Source organism: Hemibagrus wyckioides, linkage group LG17 (genome assembly GCF_019097595.1).
Source record: "Hemibagrus wyckioides isolate EC202008001 linkage group LG17, SWU_Hwy_1.0, whole genome shotgun sequence".
Classification (NCBI taxonomy): Eukaryota; Metazoa; Chordata; class Actinopteri; order Siluriformes; family Bagridae; genus Hemibagrus; species Hemibagrus wyckioides.
Genome location: NC_080726.1, coordinates 5,375,705 through 5,400,436, shown reverse-complemented (window position 1 = coordinate 5,400,436; position 24,732 = coordinate 5,375,705). Strand labels below are relative to the sequence as shown.

Sequence of the window (24,732 nt, the reverse complement as noted above, 5' to 3'; positions counted from 1 at the left end):
ACCCTAACATTTTACCATGTCACAGATTACGTATTACTTAAACAGATTTAAATCAGCCACAGGAGCATGAATGAAACTAAATGGCATAACTGAATGATCACATCTGAAGACCAGAAGGTAAAGATGGATGACAGAAGTGTCCATGTCTCTGCTGGCCACAGGGACTGCGGGCCATCTTGCAGGCCTGCCAATGCTGACAGTCTGTGACAAGCTGCTTGGCGTGTAGCTAGTTGACTAATTACACAGGATTACAGCATATTAATGCAAGCCGTTTTCTCCAGGGTCAGCAACCTAGTCACACTAGCTTCTGAAAGCACCAAGGATGACTTAACAGTTATAAAAATATAATGTTAGCATTCCCTGTATGAATGCATAGATTGAGTGAAAGACCAAGACATGCTGGCTCCTCAAAAAAAAGAAAAGAAAAATCCTGCAAGGCCTTTCCCATACAATGCTAAAGGGGATTCTCTGGTAACAATCCCTCTCTCTATCTTTCTCTCTCCCGCACTTTCTCTCTCCCATGTGAAAAGGAAATGGCTGAAATAGGAGCACTCACAAAGTGCAAGCAGGACGGCCAGTTCATAAAATGATTTATTGCTCGTGTGAGTAAATGCTCCCTAAAGCTGGATCATAGGCATTTCCTCATTGATTGAACTATTGCACCGAAATCAGATCTTGATTAATGAGTTACTGTCGGAGGCGAAAGGGCTCGTACTAGGGGGATCTTTATTTTGCAGCTCACCAGGCTGTGAAATTCAGAAGAACTGGTATGCAAGATGCACACGTCTTTAGGAATGTGCCAGTTTATGCGTATACAATAGGGACGACGATACTACAAGGATAAGCAAAATGTAGCATAAAATAATCGGATAACTAATGATGATATATAATTTATAAATTCCTTTCATTAATTCATTAATTTTAACTCACCAAAACCCAACCTATACCTAGGCATGCTGTGTAAATGGTGTGTATGGTTCAAGTGTCTTTACAGTGATATTACTGGGTCAGCATTGCTCATATCCTGCAGCTTTGTTCCTTGGAATTGGAGGTTTTCCAGGATTAGACATTAAAGATAGTGAAATCAAAACTATGAATTCCATCAGCTCAGCTAACTGAGGGCCAAACAACAAACCAGGAACTAATGGGCATGTTTTTGGCCGGTTGTTTATTTTTCCATAACGGTAGGCCGCAATATACTTCACTTCTCTTCCACCATAGTAACTAGCAAACCCATATATAATTCATTCTAACTTACAGAAGTAAACAGACAGCACAGTTATTTTCAGCTCTTTAAACAATCCAAATCTCCCTTCTGCTATAAAGGAGAGTACCGTGTGTTCTCATGGTACCCAGTGGGCTTCATATTCATTCACATGTAACATCCTGAATAAGTATTTGGGCTTTGGAATCCAAAAGAGCAAACCAATACTCTTACAAAAGCCAAAGAGGAGAAATGAGGCATGCTATGAGTGTGTTTAATACACAACAGCGCCCCTGGTCGTGCCGAAGCGATTGCTGAATTGCAAACAAAAGAGCACCCTAGCTCAGCTACTTATATCTGCTCGTCTTGCTAGCTCAGAGAAATAATAGTCTTAAGAAGAGGTCTTAAAATTTGGGGAAGAGAATGCTGGGGAGGCTTATCCACCCTGCCTTATGCAACATTTAAACAACGGGTTCAGGGTTCTGAAAGAGGACAGAAGAAAAAGTAGGTATGCAGAGCGCACTTCTGGAGCTCTAGTGCCCTTATTGTACAGAAGTCACATCGCATTAACACTGAGGGCCATTTGCAGGCCTCTCTTCTCCAGGCTGGGCCTTTCAGACCAGATTAAGCTATGAAAACCCAGGAATTACTAAAGCACCTATTAGGCATTATGCTCAGCCTTTTCTTCTCTGATCCCTTTGAACAGGCTTGAATACATTTGGGCGTTTCATTGATTTTGAGAAGAGAGGACGAGAGCGATGGATGAAGAAACATGAGAACCGAAATACTTTGGAAAAACAAAATTCCACTGACTTCATAATGCTAAAATGTATCGACTGATTGCATTTCACTCACCATCCCTTCTCATTCCAGTATTGTATTCTGGCCATTCATTATTCGCGTCAACAAATTGAGAAAGTTCTCTCTGTATTCATCATTTGTAAAGGTTTTCGTGATTAGGCTTCACAGCGTGATGCCTGGATGAAAGAAGCCCAACTGTGCCGTTTAAAGCGAGACTGGCTAGGTCTTTCCGTAAATGGGGAAAAGCTTCAAACGCATCAGAATGCATAGGAACGCTGATCATTGGCTTTAACAGGATTGGAGAGCCACGGCAGTGCCACTCAAGATGCAGGTCGTGTGGCGTTAAACGGCTGTCAGACTGAGAAAAACGCAGACAAAAGGGCTCGGCCCCTTTTGAAGCACCACGTTGAGGAGAGAGACCCTGGAGCTGTGCTGGAGTATGTTTTGGAAATCGGGCTTTCAGTCCAAACTTGGATTCCTGCACATAATTTCCAAAAATACTTAACATCAGTTGGCTTACCATCTGCATTTCATTTTCACCAGGAACCCTAGCTGGAACTAGCTTGAGCAATACGTATGCAGGGCGTGTGGGGGTGGTGTGTGTGTGTATCTGTACATGTGTGCGTGACGAAAAATAGAGGTGAAAGAAAGACTGTGCTCCACTCAGCTCCAGAGGAGACTATGGAACATAATGAGCTCTCGAGGGGCATCTGCCCATTAACACAGCTAACATGGTAGAGCAGGTAAGTGAGGTGTGTTTGAAAACACACACAGACTACCCAATAAATGTGCAGATTGACTTCCAAGAAATATGCTCTTTAAAAAAATGCCCTTTAAAGGGTTTCGTAAAGGAGAAGTTCTTGGGCTCCTCTTTGATTGAAATATACATTGTAGGGTTCTACGAAAAACCATCAAGCGTTCCTTTAGATGGACAAACCAAATATCTCTCAGGTTCTAAACAGTATAACTCAAGCTTCTTGGTGGATCACCAAACTTGGTGGTATGGTGTTATATTGCCACCTCACATTGTGAGAGTCTTGGGTTTGATTCTGAGATCAGATTATGATGAAATGTGGAGGACTGGCAAACCATCATGTCTGAACTGTTCTATCTTTTGCTCAGTGTTAGTGTTATAGGCCACAGATTCACTACAGCTCTCACCTGAATAGAGTAGTCATTGGATGGATGGATGGATGGATGGATGGATGGATGAATAGATGATTTTCTGATATTCCAAATTCAGAATAGTTGGCTTGAGATGTCCATACGAGTTAAATATGGTAGCTTTCTAAAACGGTTCTCCTTGAAACCCTGTACTCTGTTTTCAGGGTGAAACAAGGCAATGAACTTTCAAAGGCTCATTAGATTAAATAATCTTTCCTCAAGTACTCTTTGATGGACAATGATTCTGTTATAGAGCTTATTAAGGGAAATTCCTCTAGAGCAGGGGTTCTCAGTTTTCCTCCCTTTTTATGCAACCAGGGACCCTTTTTACTGCAAAAATAAATCCCATGGACACTCTAAGTACAGATCTATTGATATGGCATGAACATTATTTAATGTAGAATAATATTTTGTTTTATTTTTTATTTATTTTTATTATAGCCAGAGTGCTTTCCTGACCTTTCTACTGAAAGAATACATTAGGCCCGAGTTACATTATTTATCGTCAACTTATTTTTTAGTCGGTGAGGTTTGGATTAAACCCATACTACTCAGGGGTCCAGAAAATATGGTAATAATAACTCAATAATTAACTAAATTATAATAAATAAATTATATATGTGATAATTGTGACTTGTGGTATGGAAGTTTCATGGCTAGCTTTGAGAACCTCGGCCCTTGAGGGACTGTGAAGAGTGCACCTTTCACAAAATTGCAAGCCGCGCTCACACATCCACATGCAAACCAACGATTCTAGCGTGAAGACCCCTTAATATGACCCTATTACAGCTCTAATTGGATTGCCAGAGGCCGAAAGGAAAGATTTAGGGGCCTACTTGCCTTTACTCCCTTTTGTATCGACACCAATAGCAAAACAACAGCATGTGAAACAAACGGTCAAAGAAGTTCTCTTCCCTTAAACACAACATGGACATCCTCCCCCTTCTCACTCAACCCCCACCCACCCAATCTACCCCTTTGCTCAGAATCTGTTGGAACGTCTAGAGGAATGAGCAATCTCTTCACCTCGGCTAGGTTCCCATCCAAGAAAACAAACATCCCCTTGTCCATTGGAGTGCCAAAATAAACCCTCCCCTAGCACCGACATCAATCATGTTAATTATGGCAAACACCATAATAACAACAATTACAATAATATCTCATTAAGCAGCAGAGAGAGTGAATGACGGGGGAGAATTAATAGCAGGCAGGTGTACAACACGCTGCAATTATGGAACCTGAAATTAGCTCATCGCCCCAAGGCAGACGGAAAAAGAGTGTGTGTGTGTGTGTGTGTGTGTGAGAGAGAGAGAGAGAGAGAGAGAGAGAGACAGACAGAAAAAAGATCTCAAAAGAAGGAGCAAGGGAAGGAGACAAACTTGCAAGTGTGGGTTCACAGACTGAAAAAGAGTGGAGGGGGGTTGCAAATCAGGAAACAAAAATGTCTTAAATGTGTAAATTAGGCTGAATAAAAAGCACAGAAGTAGAGAGAGAGGGGAGAAAAGCAGCTTTTCCAGGCAGAGTTGAGAGGGAGGCAGCCGAAGATGATCAAGGGGAGCCGTGGAGCTTCGCGGCAGCCGACTGGCAGTTTCCCCTTCTCCTGTCATTCATTCATTACACAGCGCCGGAGTTGCGGTGAAAGCGCCTCCTCGCCTTGACCCATCATATTTCGGCTTCTGTAAACGGCTAATCCGCCTTCGTTAGACGGGTGTCAACACGTTTTGCATGCTCTCAAGCTCCAGTCATTTCCAAACCTCGCTGAAAGGGAGCCGAAGTGAACTGCCACAGTCGTAAAATCGGCGGAATTTCAAAGCTTTGACCTGGTTCTCATATTTAATGTGTTCATCTTTGATTAATATCTTCTGTCCTTTTCTAATTTATTACTCAAAATACTCGGCTTTCAGACGATAGGGATCCTGGACATGTCCTGTGAAATTAGCACATCCTTTGTTCATGTTGTGTTGCCTGGTTAATTCGGAGACTCCAGCAATTTGTGTTTATATTGTAGTCAGTTTTCAGACTTTCTTTGAGTCTCAGTTCTATTTGTACAAGCCTTACACATTCTTATATCTGGAGCTTCTGAGACGTGATATTTTGACAGGATTCAACAAACTTTCACTATGGGTTCACTATCGTATGTACCATACTATTATTTTTAGATAGCTCCTGTTCCCAGTATGTATCGTTAGAGGTATGTATTGTGACTGGGATTCTGTGGCACAGCAAAAGAACAGTCTGTGAACTGTGAGATATGATACTTGTGGGACAAAGATGTTAAAGAAAACAAATGTTAAAATATGCTAGATTTGAAAAAAGGTCATATCTCCATATATCCAATTTTCTGTAGCACTTATCCTACACAAGGTCATGGAACGCCTGGAGTTTATCCCAGGGGACTCGGGACACAAGGCAAGGGTCACCCTGGATGGAGTGCTAAACCCATCACAGGTCTCATAACACACACTAACACACCCATTCATACACTACAAACAATTTAGAGATGGCAATCAACATACAACGCATGTCTTCAGGCAGTGGAGGAAACCAGAGAACCCTGAGGAAACCCTCGAAGCACAGGGAGAACTTACTAACCACCATACCACAACGCCTCCAAGTTCACATCTGTATTTAATATTAAATATAAAAATTTTTAAAAAATTAAAAAATTTTGGTTAGGCCACACCCACTTTGTGTTTAACTGAATACAGATACAAATAAAATATTTAAAGCGCCAAACAGTCATGCATATAGATAATAGCTTAACATTACCCCCATTGGTGGCTTTTAGATGAACGTCATAGCAATAGGATTTTATTTATTTATTTATTTATTTATTTATTTATTTTCATATTTTTTATTTATTTATTTTTTTTCTCAGATTTATTTTTTTGTAGATTTTTAGAATTTTTTTTTCTTTCTTTAAGGTGTTGTTGCTCAGTTTTTTTTCTTAAAATTTTACAATTTAAAGGTTCAAAGGTTCAGAAAAATCAGGGATCGATTCAGAATTTCAGGAAAAACACACCATCAGACCCACAGTTTAGCATACATACTGTGTTTGTATTCAGTCTATCTAGTAATCATTACACTGTAGCTGGAGATGCTAGTTTTCCTAAGGAAATGTAATGTATTGAGTATCATGCTAGCGATGCTGCCAAATCAGGATTATGTCTTGTGGTGTAAAATGGGATTAATACTTCACGCGACCATTGGTGACGATATTACTCACTCTCATAACTGTCATATTTCATTAAATACATAGCAAGAAGACTGTGTCAGATAAATGATGCTGAATGCTGGAACATTTTTCATCGATCAAAATGTGATCAATCTTGTGGATGTAAATGCAGGTGAAAAAAAAAATGAAACATATATATCTGATCATGCTTGACCTGACGTCCATGAACTTCATTAATGATGAAAGTCTTTCCTTCACCCAGAGCACTCAGGAACCTGCTGAAGGCACGGATGCTGACACTGCCACTGCTGAATGTTTTATCACGTCAGAGCTCAGGTTGGCTCTGCATGGCTCTTTTAGCCTGAGGGCTGTTCCTGAGCCCCACAGAGGCCCTGAGGCAGACTTCCTCCAACCCTTTCCGCTGGTTTCACCACGAAGTGCACGGCTGCTGAATTTTGATTACGGCGTACAGTTGGCCAGGGGGGAAGAAGCCGTGGAAGAGGGGCTCCAAAAGAATTTTACACAGGAGTGTAGAAATACAGGAGCGGCTTCTGTGCTTAATTCTGTCACTTTTGTGGTAATTTGCCAGAAGGAAAATTGAACCCGGTCCAGTTTTGAGGGAAAACCGGTGGAAATTTCATAACATACTTGCAAATTCTGTGATTTTTTGGGTTTTTTTTAAGGAAATATCATGACATAATCGACAATTATCTAATGATAATCTACAGTTCTCATTTCGGATTGTTCAGAAGGTTTTTTAACCCTATTAAATATAGACAATGTTATTTATAATAACTGCTGATATGATGATGCTTCCTGGAAGGAAATGTTCATTTAAGGTTTATAGAAGGAGTCTCCAGTGTTAGAGCTTTGTAACAGTCAGAGGTAAAGCTGTAACGTTTCCTATCAGTGGAACTTCTTGCTGCTTTCTGTGGGGGATTTTTTTTGGCTATTTTAATTTTATGATGTATTAAAAACGAGAGGTAGGAGGATGAAATCTTACCGATATTCCATAACATTAAATATAAGTATAAATGATTGAATGGCGGCCGTGTTGTTTATTAATAAATTAGCAGAAAATTGTAATTGTTGGGAAATCACTGTGATAAATGAATTCAGGATATGCTGTTACAGGAAAATCTGTCTGTATATATATATATATATATATATATTATTTCATTGTTAATTATTAGTCTATATCCTGTTGTGTTTCATTTCTTACAAAGATTTTCAAGATCGATATTTTAAAAGCCCTGAGAGAAAAGATTTCCTAATGATTCAATGAGAACCTAAATTCTTTCCTATACCCCGGAAATAAAAAATCAGACGAAAATTAACGTGACGACTCGCCTCAGGAGCGAAAGCGTCTACTTACTCTAAAGCAGATTTCCCTTTTCCGGCATTACAACACGCTTGTGAGCACATCTGCCCTGAGACATATTCATAAAACCTAATTTCTAATTTCGAACCGGTGTGAAATTTAAATCCTCCCAAAATGACACTCGCATAAATCCACCCTAAAGGTATCAATCATTTTAACCTTCATTGAGGTGGCGTGTCAAGCTTCACAAAGGCACTCATATGGTGTTAATGAGCGTGTAATATAAGCGGCTGGCCACTAGGCCCGCACGCTGCCTCTCCGTACAGAGCAGGTCGGCGAGTCTGAAGCTGTCTCTTTACATCACTCACAGTCAATCTGGAGGAATAAATATCGAGGCTTGTTGGTGGCAGCCGTAATCACTAACCATAACACCGTGGGAAACTTCATGAATATTCACGACACATACTTTTCTTTAAATCTCAGCAAGATCAGGGGATATGTCTGTAGTTTTGCCACTTGTCATGGAACAACCTTGACTTTTTTGCTCACGACAGAAACTTTCGGAGAGCTGAAAGGTCATCAGCTGAGAAGACACGGGAAAAGGGAAAGTGTGCTGGGGGGTTTGTCTGTCTTACTAATGGAAATGATATACGTCAATATGGCCGTGTCGCCTCCCACGTGTCCTCCCATCGTGCTAAACAAAGGAACCGGCAACTTATGAACTGCCTGCACCACTCTGCCGAGTCCATAAAACAACTGGCCCCAGTCACCAGGGAGAACCCACACACACGGCCCCACCTCCCCGCGATGCCGCCCCTCTCACACAGGACCACCAGATGACACAGATGGGGCGAGGGCAAACAAAAAAAGGGGGGGGGGGCTCCCTCTGTAGTGACCCAGATCTCTTTCATAAAGCCATTCACGCAACAAATTGGGGAAAGCTGGGGCCTTGCAGCAACACTAAAGCTCTTGCTCTTTTAATAGCCAACCTCGCTACTCGCTATAAACACAGACTGATTTACGAGTAGGTTTAAGGCGGAATATGCAAGGCAGGCTATTTAGGATGTGCGCCGAGCGTCCTTGATGTTATTGCCGACCCTTTGGGGATGAGAGCGAAGTATCAGTCTTCTGAATCAGATTGAAGAATGTTAGAAAACTAATCAGAGTTCTGTTTTGTTGTTTTCCTCTATAACGGTTGACAAGCCAACCAAAGCAAAACAACTGGCTATTTTTTTTTTTGCGCTTTCATTTTGATTCATCGATTATTTAGACGACTGCTCATTGTTTTTGATTTATTCATTTCATTAAACTGTTTTCTCGATTGCTCCAGTAAGAACCCACAAAAAAACAAACAAACAAACAAACTAACAAACAACTACAAACTATAATAGCTGACATTTTGACGCGACTTTCGGTCCTAGATGATGACTTATAATACGACTAATATTTATTTATTTGTTGGATTATTTATCAATTTACTTATTTCTTCTTTTTTTGACCAGTAGCTGGACATTTTTTTAATGCTTTAATCCACATGGCTTTTAGTTCAAAGTGATAAATAAGAGCTATATATATATTTGACTAATATTTATTTATTTACTTTGTTTGTTTTACTTGTTTCATTTTTCCCCATTGTTTCAGTAGGCACCAGAATAAAAAAAAATAAAAATAAATAAATAAATAAATAGATAGATAAATAGATAAATAAATATAATAAAAAAAAGTTTTAGTGATAACACATGACATTCATTAACTGATAACAAATAAATTTTATTTTTTATTTGTTTGTTTGTTTGTTTGTTTAATTTTCTGTCTTCCACTGTTTCATTAGGCATACAAAAAAAAAATACCCTGGACATTTTTAGTGCTATAATCTACAAGACTTTCAGTCTGAGATGATGAGTGCTGTTTTTTGTTTGTTTGTTTGTTTGTTGGTTTGTTTTATTCGTTTGTTTGCTTGCTTGTTTGTTTATTTATTTTTTTTTTTGCTTTCATTGTATCAGTATGCACCTAAAAAAACATAATAAAACAAAGTACAGCATTATAACACTATAATCCATGGGTTTTGTTTATGTTTTTTAGTATTATTTCTTTTTATTTTATTTTAATTTTATTTACTTATTAATTTATTTATTTAAATTCTGTTTATTTTCTCCCTCTGTTAATTCAATATGCAAGAAATAAAACCCAAACCGAAGAAGAAATTAAAACGGCTGGATAGTTCTAGTGGTATAATCTACATGGCTTTCGGTCCTAGATGATAACAAGGACATCGGACTATTCTGACTATCTTTAATTTAAAATAATCATAATAGTTTATGGATAGTTTCCCCTTTGGTTTATTAGGCACCAAATAAACACTAAACATAAACAGCTGAACATTTCTATTGCTCTAATTCACACGTCCTTCAGTTCTGGATGAACTGCTTACTATGTCCTTTCCCTGAAAATGTTCAGTAGGAACCAAAAACATTCCTAACGACAAGATCATCACAGTTCTCATCCTACACTCGGTCTTTACTCCGTACTTCAGTCCTAGATGAGATCGAGAAGACGAGTCGTTATTCTTTTGTACTTTTTTTCTTCGTTTTCTTTTTGTCGCCTGTCTCACTTTCACTTCTGCGGCTCACTGGCTCCCTCTCCCTCCTGCTGACCATCTCTCTCTCTCTCTCTCTCTCTCTCTCTGCCCCTCCCCTCATGCAATCTGCATACAGAGACATTTGTCATCATTAGCCCTGCTCCGACAGTTGGCACCCGGCACCTCAGATCTCGAGAACTTGCAATTATGAAGCCTTCATCTCGTATTTGGGTTACATGGCCTAATTTCATCATGGGCTTCATCCGCCACCATTTCATTACCCAAAGCCCCCCAACCTGGTGAAGAGAGAAAGCGAGAGAGCAGCCTCTTTCTCTCCTCTCCTCCTTTCCCCTTTGTTTTCTTCTTTCCACAAACGGCTGTTCTGCACCCGCTCTTCGAAAGGGGCGGCGTTATTAATTTGAAACGCATCTAGCGCATTGTCCACGCTGGGGCTGTTGTGAAGATGCTTTCGGTTTGCGTATCATCGGGTCAGCGGGCAAATGATTACAGACTCAACCTCTAGACACAAGCCGTCTCTCACGCACATTAAGATTAATCACAGGGAGCGGGGATTGTTGCGCTGTTCAACACAATGCACAAGGCTAAAAAGAATTTTTACAAATTTTGAAAAAATCTACATATATATATATATATATATATATATATATATATATATATATATTTGTTCAAATTGACCCACATTATAAATGAAATCTATGCAAATGCTTGTCTGTCATTTATCAGCGAAGCCACTGAGCATTACACATTGAAGCGAAAAACACTATGGCGATTCATATGGATCTTTTTTTTTACTTGATGCTTTCTCTCTTTCTTTCTCTCTCTTCCTTTCCGTCTGTCTCTCTCTCTCTTGGCCTCCCTCTGAGCACTTAAAGAGCAGTAAAGTTAATTTGTGTTCTTAAGGTTGGGGTTTATAGAGGTGGTTTAAGCACATATGGCTTTAGCTTGCCGTGCTGCTCCGAACATGGCTCTGGCCTCTAAAATGTGCGCCTCGGGCTGTTTTGTCCTCGGCTACCAAACACCCCATGGGAGGAGGTCGCTAATGCGGCATGGAAACTAAAACAAATGGAGGGACTGGATCCGAGGCGAAGAAGGTAGGGGGCTGACAGGCAGGAGGCAAAAGGAAATTAACTGGGAGTCCTGCGGTGCAGCCATATTGCCTGGAATAACCGAATTCGCCTCGGCTACGAAAACTCAATGACAATTCTGCTATCCAGTCACAGCTAGTTGAAAGGGATATGTCATAATAAGTGTCCGTCTTGTATAATGCGATCTCTCGCAACGCCCGCACTCCATGGTAATATCGCTGCTCTCAAACAACGAGGCCCTTAATCTGATTTATATTCGACTACGCCACTCCATTAAATCCACTTGATAATCTGTGCTGTGACCTAGCGACGCCTTTTGGCTCCGATCCATTTTTTTCGCCGTTCTTTTCCCGAGCACAAAGAGCGTCTCGAAAAGGATGATGGGACCAGCACAAAGAACTGTCCCTGTGTGATGATGGAATATGGCCACAATGACCTCTTTTTGTCACTGAATAATAGGATTATTAACACGGACATGTAAAAAATGACTATTAGAGCACTAATTAGAGGGCGACAATGGCAGGAAAGCTCCGGATATGTTTTAATCCCTCGCCGCCTTTCGTAGCAAGGTTCGGCTGGAAACGACGGCGCGTGCGAATTAAGGGTGAAACTTCGCTGACGAAGCAGACACCACGTTAAACGTGAGACGTAACGTAAAAGCCGATGATGTGTCGTGTCAATAAAATTGTAGAGATGGCTTGTAAAGTGATATGACATTCTACATGTTCCTAACATTTTGTTTTTTAATCATAATTGCCGGTATTTAATTCAGAGCAATTAAACAATTATTAACCATTCTATTGAATATTTTTATATTTATTTATTGTACTAATCATACAGGTGTGGAGTAATTCTGTAGCTTTAACTGTTTCGTCTCTAAAACTTCACTGGGTTTGCAGTGTCAGCTTTCCTCATGCAGAACCAATCAGATCATAAAATAATAACACAAACTTTCTCTTCAACTAATTTGTGTGTTCATCGTAATGAATATTTCTTCTTTACTACATGCAAATACAGCGTTTTCTCTAAAAAAAAAAATTAGCAGGAACACGGTTCGAGTTTCTCCGTCAGCTCTCCTGTATAACAGGAGGTTATTTTAGCCCCGATTTAAAGGGTTCTTGTGGGACAGTTAAGTGTGGTGTCACATGCCAATTTTGGTTGTTTGACAAGAGCCATTACGAGCCTAGCGAAACGTCCTGACAAGATGGATCATCAGAACAAGACGAGAGGGCCAGAAGAAAAATGAAGAGATCACTGGGGAGGAAACTCGAGAACAAAGGGGCCTTCAGCCAGCTAAACGTGTCCTCGGTCATATGCTGGTGCAACATGAGCGGAAGCCAGACTCATTGTATTGATTTACACAATCACACATCGCCATTCACTGGGTCAGAAATAGCGTCCATACCGAAAGGCGCTGTCCCACAAACGCCAGAGAGACGATGGACGTTATAGACACACACGGCAATCTATGTTATAGAGACATAAAAAAGGGGAGAGGTCAAGGGGGAGATGAAGTGCCGCTCGGTCAGCTTTGAAAGTGCAGATGAATTATACGGCACTTACAATTTGATGGCTTGGATGGGTTCGGTAAACTGCTCCGACAATGAGATAAAAATTCTGAAAGTATGCTTTGATGCGGTTTCCGTTGACGCAGAATTACTCCTATTAAAAACATACACGGGATAAATGTGTTTTTTAATGGTGAACATGAGGGTCAATGGGACGGACTGACCCGGAGCATGTGCGAGGCCTGATCCCGAGGAAAATCGGACCGAATCTGGGAAATACATCTTGTGGACCATATCGGTGTCTGTGTAGCAGCTGTAGAATTTTACTCAATACTATAAACTCTCTTCCTACTCATGTAGCAGTTATTATTTATTTATTTATTTATTTATTTGCTCATTCATTCTTTAGTCTTTAGGAATAATCCTGTTCAGGGTTGTGGTTTATGAAGTGTACCTAAAGCTTATTGCCTATATATAGAAAACTGAGAATTTGCATGTGTGTGTGTGTGTGTGTGTGTGTGTGTGTGTGTGTGTATTACATCATTTTGCATTGTGGTACACAAAAAAAGTGTGAACAGAAGCGTGTCCCTTCTTTCACTATCACTATTGATGCTTTATTCCCCAGGATACTAATTAAACCCTCCATATGAATGTGGATAAAATACTTCTACTACTTTTTAAAATGTCATCCACTTTTTTTGGCTTGGAAAATAGATTTAAAAAAAAATGAATAAATGAATAAATAAGTAAAGAAAATCACCATCGACTGAGCAGCAGACGCGAGTCCAGTGTACACCTGTTATACATTTTGCTTCATGAAGCAATCGGGATCTAATATGTGATCTCCGTCCAAAAGCAGCAGAGAGCTATTAATTATGGCTGGCAACTTCTTCGACGTTGACCGCGCCAAGCAGGATACAGTGAAGGCCAGCCCACTACGGAGCATGAGTTCCAGACATTGACCAGCGCTTTGATTCAGAGACTCAGTCTGACTTTGGAGGAAAATAATCGGGAGTTGTGCCATTTCACACATTATACCAGAAACAACAAATAGAGTATGTTCATCATCCATCCATCCATCCATACATTCAACTGTCATCAATACCCACTTCCTCCTGGTCAGGGACACAATACAGCATTGACTTCACCTCCTGAAAAACAAATGATCATGTACGCTGATGCTGATGTTATACAGTGGCCTTAAGAGAAATAATGCTTGATCTTAAAATTAAAAAAATATATTTTAGTTCTAATATTCGATATTATTCAGTTTCAGCTGATGTCTGACTTTTTTCTATATTTATTATGAGTAGTATATATATATATATATATATATATATATATATATATATATATAGTATATATAGTAGTATGTATATATATATATATATGTATATATATATATATATATATATAGTATATATAGTATATATAGTAGTATGTATATATATATATATATATATATATATATATATATATATATATATATAAATATATATATATACATACATATACATATATAATCTCTGGTATTATTCCAGCCTCATCACTATTTTATACAAACGTAGGACTAATAATAAAGTCCCCAACCTACATTTTGTCTTCTTGTAATTATATAATTCCCTACACTGTAGGTACTGAATTATCAGCTTCAGGGTTTGAAAAAGAATTGTAAAGGTTAATGATTTGAGTACTGTTTTTCATTCATATTCCATCATTATTCGATGAATTATTAATTGGTATATTAATTGAGTTTTGTATACAGTTGGTCATATCCAGGTGCCTTTATTTTTGTTATCAGCATGAGTCTCCCTGTGTGTGTGTGTGTATGTGTGTGTGTGTGTGTGTGTGTGTGTGTGAGAGAGAGAGAGAGAGAGAGAGAGAGAGAGAGAGAGAGCTCCAGTGTGTGCATGATGGAGGAGGAGGGACGCTCGGAATGTTTCCATCCAACCATGAGCTGGTTTTGCTTCAGCTCTTCTTAAAGGCCTGTTTACGGCTTTGCAGCCTCACCAACACACACACACACACACACACACGGGGAGACACAGACAAGGCTGAACACAGCTGCAGCATCATAAGGCAGCTCAGCTGAAATCATTCAGTCTTTTCAGGATGACGGAGTGTGTGTTTTGCTTATAGCCTGAATTAACCTACTGAGTGACCTTGAAATATCCGCAACTAATTTAGTTAAAGCCGAAATCAAGCAAACTCGGTTAGTAGTAACGATGCAGAACATGATACAGAAAAGAATGAATCAAATAAACTAGTATACAACACGAGGCAATCAAATGAAGTAGTCACTAGGTGTAGATGTAGTATTTGTAGAATAAATAATAGCACGTTTACACGGGAAAGAAATACTTAATAATAGTAGTATTAATAATATATAGTAAGTAAATAATAATAGTGATATTAAATCAAATGAGTTGCGTCGCATGAAATCGGGTTTTATTTTCTTTTTATGTCGCCGATATAATTTACGGGTGAAAACCCGACTTAAAGTCGGCACCCAAAAAATAAATAAATAAATAAATTAATTAATTAATTAAAATAAATATTTTCTTTAATAAAATATAATAAAGTATAATATTTGTAAAAAAAATAAGGATTTTGGAAAAAAAATAATTAATGAATTCAACACGTCACAGAAGACACACACACACACACACACACACACACACACAAAGTATTACATATAGACATAGCCTTATAGTGAAGAATAATGAATTTTAAACACAACAAATGACTGCGGCGTTTTTTTTCGCGTTAAGCTTTTTATGGCTAATAATAAAATAATTTACAAAAAAATACCGATTAAAATCTTCAGGTTTTTTTTTACTGAAACTGTCCTCTTCATAACATCACACGGATATTAAAAACAAAAAAAATTGTCTAAATGGACATCCTATTTTGGGGGGGAGTTTAATAAAATCCTAGAAACTGCGTCTTTCCCAATAATCAGGTAATACGGCTCATTATTTTCTGCAATTCTGTAATATCCGAGCTTCAGGTTGTTATTAAGACATTTAATATTTACAGGCTATTTGAGAGCTTATTTCTAAACGAACCATAAATGTCAGTATTTACAGCCTGAAACTGCCGCACTGTGCGTATTAATGTAAAATACTGTGGGCAGCAAATACACAAAACCAATTACCGGGGAAAAAAACAGGGAAAATAAACCGTCTAAATTATAATCTCTACTGAAAATACGAGCAACACGTTTTGTAGACAGTTAGAAATACAACAAAGTAACAACGCAATAAAGAGAAGTAAATGTTTAAACTGGAATAAAGTGAAACAAATGAAATAAAATTAAATAACGCACTTAAGGCTAACCATTGCGATAATACGCCTCAGGGGGGAAAAAGAAAAAATATATATAAATTGATAAATAGATAAATACACGAATAATAATAATAATAATAATAATAATAATAATAATAATAATAATCAGCTAAATAAAATAAAAATAAAAAACCTGCTGTTTTTTTTCTCTCAGCCCATAGTGTTTCCTATAGGTGTTTCCTGTCCTGGAGTCGCGGCTCCGTTTAAATTTAGTCTCATATATAAAAGCTCAACGTTTAATCCGCTGTCCATAAACCCCGAAACTGGTGACGAATCGCGCTGTCATTGGACGCCCTTAAAAACCCCTCCCTTTATAATTTCACTGGAGCGCGGTGTGTGCGGAGACCTGAAACACACCGACGACACCGGTTAGGCGAGGATACACACACACTTACACACTTATACACAAGCACACACGCACACACATACATATTATATGTATACACTCACAAAATATATATATACACACACACGCACTGTTCCGCAAACACGAGCACGCGGCACTTTTCGAAACAACTGCGGGCGTAAAACTGTGCGCGTGAAGACGGGGAAATCCGACAGGATGTGTTTGTAGCCTAACTGCTGTGCGCGGAGACGGTGTGTATTTTGCATGCGGCACCGATGGACTTTTAATTACTGCGACCACCGAGGACATACTTTTTTTTTCTACATTCTTTTTATTTCTTGTTGCAGAAGGAAACAAAGCGGATGATTTGAGCATCAGTGCGCGCGTGTGCCTTGAGCACAAATAGCAGGCTTGTTTTTTTGTATTAGGAAACTTTTTTCTGCTCTTAATAGGTCCCTATTCTTCTCTAGCATTGGCTCCCGTGCAAACAGCCGCGTTGGATCCGTCGGGTTACTGCGAGCCTCCGGTGTATAACCCGGACCTCTGCCCCAACATGATCGCCGCGCAGGCCAAGCTCGTGTACCACCTAAACAAGTACTACAACGAGAAGTGCCAAGCGCGCAAGGCGGCCATCGCTAAGACCATCCGCGAGGTGTGCAAGGTGGTCTCAGATGTGCTCAAGGAGGTCGAGGTGCAGGAACCGCGCTTCATCAGCTCACTCAATGAGCTGGACAACCGGTTCGAGGGCCTCGAGGTGGTCTCGCCCACTGAGTTCGAGGTGGTACTCTATCTCAACCAGATGGGCGTCTTCAACTTTGTGGACGACGGCTCCTTGCCCGGCTGCGCCGTGCTGAAGCTGAGCGACGGCCGCAAGCGCAGCATGTCTCTCTGGGTGGAGTTCATCACGGCCTCTGGATACCTGTCGGCGCGCAAGATCCGCTCGCGTTTCCAGACGCTTGTGGCGCAGGCCGTGGACAAGTGCAGCTACCGCGACTCGGTCAAGATGGTGGCCGATACGAGCGAAGTGAAGCTGCGCATCCGCGACCGCTACGTGGTCCAGATCACACCGGCGTTCAAATGCACAGGCATCTGGCCGCGTAGCGCCGCGCACTGGCCCCTTCCACATATCCCGTGGCCCGGTCCAAACCGCGTGGCCGAGGTCAAGGCCGAGGGTTTTAACCTGCTCTCCAAGGAGTGCTACTCGCTGAACGGGAAGCAGAGCTCGGCCGAAAGTGACGCCTGGGTGCTGCAGTTCGCCGAGGCCGAGAACAGGCTGCTGCTCGGCGGATGCAGGAAGAAGTGCCTCTCGCTGCTGAAAACTCTGCGCGACCGACACCTCGAACTCCCCGGCCAGCCGCTCAACAACTACCACATGAAGACCTTGGTTTCCTACGAGTGCGAGAAACATCCACGGGAGTCGGACTGGGACGAGAACTGTCTGGGAGACCGGCTGAACGGCATCCTACTGCAGCTCATTTCGTGTCTGCAGTGTCGCCGGTGTCCGCATTACTTCTTGCCGAACCTCGACCTGTTCCAAGGCAAACCGCACTCGGCGCTCGAAAACGCCGCCAAGCAGACTTGGAGGCTTGCAAGGGAGATCCTGACCAACCCGAAAAGTCTGGAAAAGCTTTGAGGTAAAGCAGAGACTCGAGAAAATTCTATCCACATGTACTGTGCGAAGTGAAAAAATCATAGGCGTAGAGTCTGGTTCTGAAGTTTGGAAGCCTGTTACAGGCGAGCAGCCTGGACAAAAAGAAACACTAACGCTCACTGATCTCTAAACCTTACCCCACCTTCTTCTAAAAAAAAACGTCTCTTTATAAAAATTATTTTAGATATCACACTCTAAAATAGTTTTTATAGCTCATGTCAAGAAATTACTATTCTATTTTGTGTTTTGTGTTGCTCTTATACTCGAGCAAAAAAAATTGTAACAATCAAAATGTTTATTTGGTTATTTATCAGTGTTATATATATTTTTTTCTTATTGAGCCGTCAAGCCAACAAAACCTTTTAAACGCCCCATAAAGGTTTATGTTTTTTTCTCTCCCCGTGATTAATTAGACAAAACAAACCCTGTACATTTTTATACTGTAAATACACACATTTGTAGATTGTGATTCCGCTGGTCTAAAAAAATTGTGAATGTTGTTCTGTGACATGTAAAATAGAAGTTTAACTCCACCTGTTTGTTTTATTATTACATTCGCGTGAATTATTTCTGATAGAAAAGATGAACAAAAAAAAATACTCATTTAGATCCGCAGTGATAGTTTGACTATTGTTCATGGCAAGTTCCTACTTTTTAGAGTTTACATTTGGTGGTACTATTTGTTACGCTTTTTTTAGACATTCCATAAGAATACTTGAATTCTTATTTAAAGAATATTCCACCTTTTTTTTGGTTGTACCTTGCTTACATGATAAAAGCTGAAAATGAGAATATTGAATTATATATATGGGAAAAAAAATATACCTGAAAAACAATGCACTTGAAATACACTGGAATATAAACATTGTGATTTGATTTTTTTTTAAAAAAAAAACCATTTCTGTCTCTGAATTTATTTAAAGAGATAATAAAAAAATAATAAAAACAAAGACAGGATATTCGTGTGCCAATAATGATTCAGACATGGATTTTTCAAGAAGAGTATTTCAAAATTATTATTATTATTATTATTATTATTATTATTATTATTATTATTATTATTATTATTATCAAACACTGTTTTATGGTAGATAGTGACTCACACTGGAGGCTACATTATACTGAATGCTTTGGAAATAAAATTTCAATGTAAGGTCTATTCATGAAAGAAATTATAAATTAGAATTGTATTTAAATTTAGCAGGATTTCAGTCCTAAAAAGACTACATCATGGTGTATGATACACTGGTAAAATATTACATTGATAGCGAGTTGCTATTAGTATAATAAAGTACTCTAAAAATAATAATAATAATTATTAGTAGTAGTAGTAGTAGTATTTTCTCGTAGTATTAGTATTATTAGTAGTTTTTTCCTCGTAATTATTGACTTACTAAAGCTAACATACTTAATCCGATTTTTTTTATTATTATTCTATAATATTTGAACAGGCTGAATTTAAGGGATTAAGCATATCCCCTGAGGCTTCAGGCCATTCTTCTGTAGATTGGATAAATACGCTAACAAATGATAATATTTTATTATTTAGTTGCGGTTTTTTTGTACTTTGCACGTATAAGACAAGATCGTATCTGTAGTACTGATAATTTTTATTAAATGATCTTTTTTTACGTTGTTCAGAAATGCAAAAACACTCGCGCGTATTTTATGTTATTTTTGTGAAACAGTAGACTGCATGGTGGCTTTCGGCGCATTTACGCAAAACCCTGGGTTGTAATTTGACATAAATAACGACGCAAGCCGGTAAATATTAAAGCACAAAGCAATCCAACCTACTCTCGGATCGGTGCGTTTGAAGGCCTGGTCCTCTTCATCCACCTCGAAATAGATTTCGCTTGTAGTGATGGAAAGCGTCCCGCGGGCCACCAGTACGGGGGCTACCAGTTGGGCGGGGGTGCTCATGAGCACAGGGCCTGCAACACACACACTGCATCGTTTAGACTATTTATTACATTAATATTATTATTACTCCTAAATTTCGCACTGATACATGTTGTAAAAGTCATCAAACATAAATACGGCCTGGAAATGTGCTCGAGACCCTCAACCAGGAATGAATTAATAAAGATCCCAAAATATCAGTTCACTAGTTGAATATAATAATACATCTTATATATCCTAAACTTATAATATCACCGACGAGCTTGACGTAGAGACTCATGGCGTTAGTATTAGCTGATTTTATTTATTATTTAAAGACGTCAAGGTGGCGGTGATGATCTCTAACAACTATAACCTACTATTGTGTAAAAAAGAATTATTATTTAGTTATAAATATGCTTTGAAGTCGAACTAATTGGTCACAGCAATTCAATTGGAATCCAGTTATTCCAGTTAACATTTTTTACACGCATTACGTTTTATTTCTTAATTTAAACTAAATAACGTAAAAGCGGGTGAAAAAATAAAACATTAAAACAAAACATAAAACAAAATAAAATATATTTTTTTTATTTCCACTTGAAATAATCTAGAAAAAGTATTAAAAATAAAGAGGGAGAAAAGATCAGAAATACAAATACTTATAAAATAATAAATAAATAAATAAATAAATAAATAAATATGGAGATTGCATATGCACATGATGTGGGTGATAATATATTCATGAAAAATATTCATAAAATATCATGGTACACATTTGCCTATGTTTGGCTTAGTTGGAATATATTATTACCGCATTTTTATTTTTTAAATTTGTGCTTTTTGTTTATTATTTTCTTCTTGCTTTAATTATTTTTATGCAATGTTATCAACTATAAAAACTCAATTTACGCACTGCTCGTATTTATTTAAAATGAGCCTAGATCTTATTTCTAGGTCTAATATCTATCAATTGCTATCCACTACTCGCCCTCCAGGAAATCAGCTCGATCTGCACGTCTTTATCTTAATATCTGAAGAAAAATCAGACGCATAACGTCGTCGTGAAGCCACATATTTTGAGTACCGGCTGCTAAACTATATCCAGGCCGCAAATCAGGAAATACGGTTATATTATGGCGCTAATAAGCCTCCTAATCAGATCAGTCCTGTAGATAACCCCATTTAAAGACACCCAAACATTCAGAATTGACCTTGCTAAACACTCTTCAAACATTTAGGGTGACTTTTCGACCTCTGGAGAAATAAGAGGAAAACATCTCTCTCTCTCGCTCTCTCTCTCTCTCTCTCTCTCCATTTTGGGATGTGTATCGATCGCTGAACTCCAGAGAGCCACTTTAATGTCTCATCAATCTTAATCTGGAGTCCTCAGCCAATTATAGCTGATACTGTAGCGAGATTACAGGCGGATTTGGGTTTCAGCTCCCTGCGGACTGCTTCACTCACACACTCCGCGACACTGAGCCTTCTGATAGACCATTCTGACCAACACACACACACACACACACACACACACACACACTCCCACTCTTACACACACACACTCCCACTCTTACACATCACACAGCGATTTCAGGAACAACAAATCAGACTAGAATACGTAATACATGGGTTTAACGCGTTTTATATTCTAAAGCGGAACAGTCTAGGTTTAATTGAGACTTTTCCCTCCTTGCTTGTTTCCTTCCTGTATTACACACGCACGCGCACACATACGCATACAGAAAGAGAGAGAGAGAGAGAGAGAGAGAGAGAGAGAGAAGGATTACCCCTAATCCCTCCAGGGACCTTTTTATAATTAGTTATGTAGGGTTAATATATTTACATAAAGCAAAAAGAAAGGATATTCGAATACAATTCTTGCTGTCATTCAATGAATTTAAAAAAGACCAACAGCGGCCACATAATAATAATAATAATAATAATAATAATAATAATAATAATAATAATAATAATAATAACGCCTCAACCGCGTGCACTGTATTTCTTGTTAAAGGGAAGCAGGTGCAGCGACGTGGTGACGTCAGCTGCTAGACAGGCTACACGAGCGCGCGCGCTCATACACACACACACACACACACCACGCCATAAACATATCAAGTGCCAGTTAGAATAGCTATTATTACTATTATTATTATTATTATTATTATAACGAACCATTACTACTACTGATAATAATAACAATAATAATAATAATAATAATAATAATAATAATAATAATTGTTATTGATATAAAATCACTAATAATCACTAAATAAATAAAATAAAATGAATAAATAAAATCTAACCTACAATTATATATATATATATATATATATATATATATGTGTGTGTGTGTGTGTGTATATATATATATATATATATTTATATATATATATATATATATATATATATATATATATGTATAGATATGTATATGTATGTATATATATATATATATATATATATATATATATATATATATATATATATATATATATATATATATATATAAATATATATATATATATATATATATATATATATATATAGTGCAAATTGTAGGTTAGATATATATATTAAAGCATCTAGTCTAGAAAACATCTAGTTTTCTTGGCTAGCCATCTTATATATGGCTGTAAAACATCTCTCTAGTCAATAACCAGTAATAACCAACCACAAAGACATATTTTTGCATTTCTAAAGAAAATAAGATGGGAAAGCTGGGGGTAGAAAGAGGCAGAGTGCCTTGTAAATGTATTGTTGGTGTGTGTGTGAGTGTGTGTGTGTATGTTGGGATGTGGTGGGGAAGTGAATCATTGCAGCGATCTTCTCCCATAAAACCCCTGGACTCAGAAGTAGGACAGAACGCCCACTCTGAGCTATGATTGGCAGACACACGCACCTCCTCCCAGCAGTGGTCAGAGCTCTGTCTTATACAATGCAGCACTTTCCAGTTTACTCATCAGAGCTTGTGTTAGCATGCTGCACAACACATGAGCAGCAGCAGCACCGTGGCTCTGTCTCAGAATATCTTTCACATCTCAGTGGACCAGAAGAACGGCTCCTCTAGTGGCGGGGAGGTGCAGAGACAAACACTGACTGAGTATAAAAATAAGCTTTTCAATGCAAAATGTACTTTGTAAGTAATGTAAGTGGTCTAGTTTGTTGTGCAGTTTAAGTATCAATTCATTATTTATGAATACGTGCATAACATATCATAATGCATTCAAAAGGCATTAAGCATGTTGTCATAATTATTAATGAAGTAGTGCATTATGTTCAAGCACAGACTCACACACACCTGCCTTCATTATTACAATAGATTGCTATGAAAGCCATATGTACAGTGAGTTATGAGCACATACATAGCATACATGGCATTATGAGCATTTGTAAAAGTACTAATGAAGTAGTACATAAACACACAGACACCTGGCTTCATAATTTGGCTATGACAACACAGATCATTATTTTATGGACATTTTTATAAAATTCTAATTTACAATGACTTACCAATGCGGTCATAACATGTTATAACACATTCATAAGGTATTACACCTTCATATAATTAATTACGAAGTAGTACATAGTGTATTGTATTCAGTTTTGGACACAGACACTATCATTATTTTCTGATTTATGAATGCATGCATAACATATTATAAAGCATTTGTAACGCATTATGCATGTTGCTGTAACTGTTCTAATGTAATACAATATATTTTTTTACTGTTTGAATTTTTGATGTTAAGGGTTGAATCTATTTAATTTGTGTCTCCTGATGACAATCACAACAACGGCGGAGAGTTCTCAAGAGAAACTGAGCTCATGAGGGGTTTACAGCACTGTGTATGAAATCAAAGGTCCCCATAACAACACAACACTTTCTATTAAACTGGTAAGTCTGTGCAAAGAATATTCCATTGGTTTGTATTCACTTATGTCCCACACTTCTGAATTGTTTCTCCTGATCAGTTAGAATAACTTTTGTACTTTGTGTGATTTCTCAGTTGCTTATTTCAAATTCAATTTTAATGTTGCATACATACAATGACCAAGCATAACATTATGACCACCTGCTTAATATAGTCTTGGTCTTCCTTTTGCTGCTGAAACAGCCCTGACCCGTCCTGCACTGTGTATTCTGACCCCTTTTTATCAGAACCAGCATTAACTTCTTCAGCAATTTGAGCAACAGTAGCTCGTCTGTTGGATCGGATCACACGGGCCAGCCCTCCCTCCCCACGTCCATCAATGAGCCTTGGCCGTCCATGACCCTGTCGCCGGTTCACCACTGTTCCTTCCTTGGACCACTTTTGATAGATACTGTCCACTGCAGACTGGGAACACCCCACAAGAGCTGCAGTTTTGGAGATGCTCTGATCCAGTGGTCTAGCCATCACAATTTAGCCCTTCGTCAAACTCGCTCAAATCCTTACACTTGTCCATTTTTCCTGCTTCTAACATCAACTTTGAGGACAAAATGTTGACTTGCTGCCTAATATATCCCACCCACTAACAGGTGTCATGATGAGGAGATCATCAGTCTTATTCACGTCACCTCTCACTGGTCATAATGTTATGCCTGATCGGTGTATTTATTTAAAAGTGTGTAAGATCACACTGTTCATATTCACTTAATAATA

General features: G+C 38.6%; 2 protein-coding genes across 3 annotated transcripts in view; one reads left to right on the top strand and one right to left on the bottom strand.

Moving 5' to 3' along the window:
• The window catches only part of nbeab (neurobeachin b), a 451,655-nt gene that overhangs the window by 118,087 nt on the left and 308,836 nt on the right, over positions 1 to 24,732 (bottom strand). For both annotated transcript variants that reach the window (XM_058413684.1, XM_058413683.1), the window contains one exon: positions 20,000 to 20,136. In XM_058413684.1, coding sequence (XP_058269667.1) covers positions 20,000 to 20,136 — 137 coding nt within the window. The remainder of the gene's footprint in view (positions 1 to 19,999; positions 20,137 to 24,732) is intronic.
• On the top strand, positions 16,532 to 19,117 carry mab21l1 (mab-21-like 1). Its single transcript, XM_058413686.1, has one exon. It carries the CDS (start codon positions 17,105 to 17,107, stop codon positions 18,182 to 18,184), a length of 1,080 nt encoding a protein of 359 aa, XP_058269669.1. The 5' UTR covers positions 16,532 to 17,104; the 3' UTR covers positions 18,185 to 19,117.

Excerpts from the sequence above, each read along its gene's own strand:
- mab21l1 (XM_058413686.1), top strand. The coding sequence starts at position 17,105 with ATGATCGCCGCGCAGGCCAAGCTCGTGTACCACCTAAACAAGTACTAC.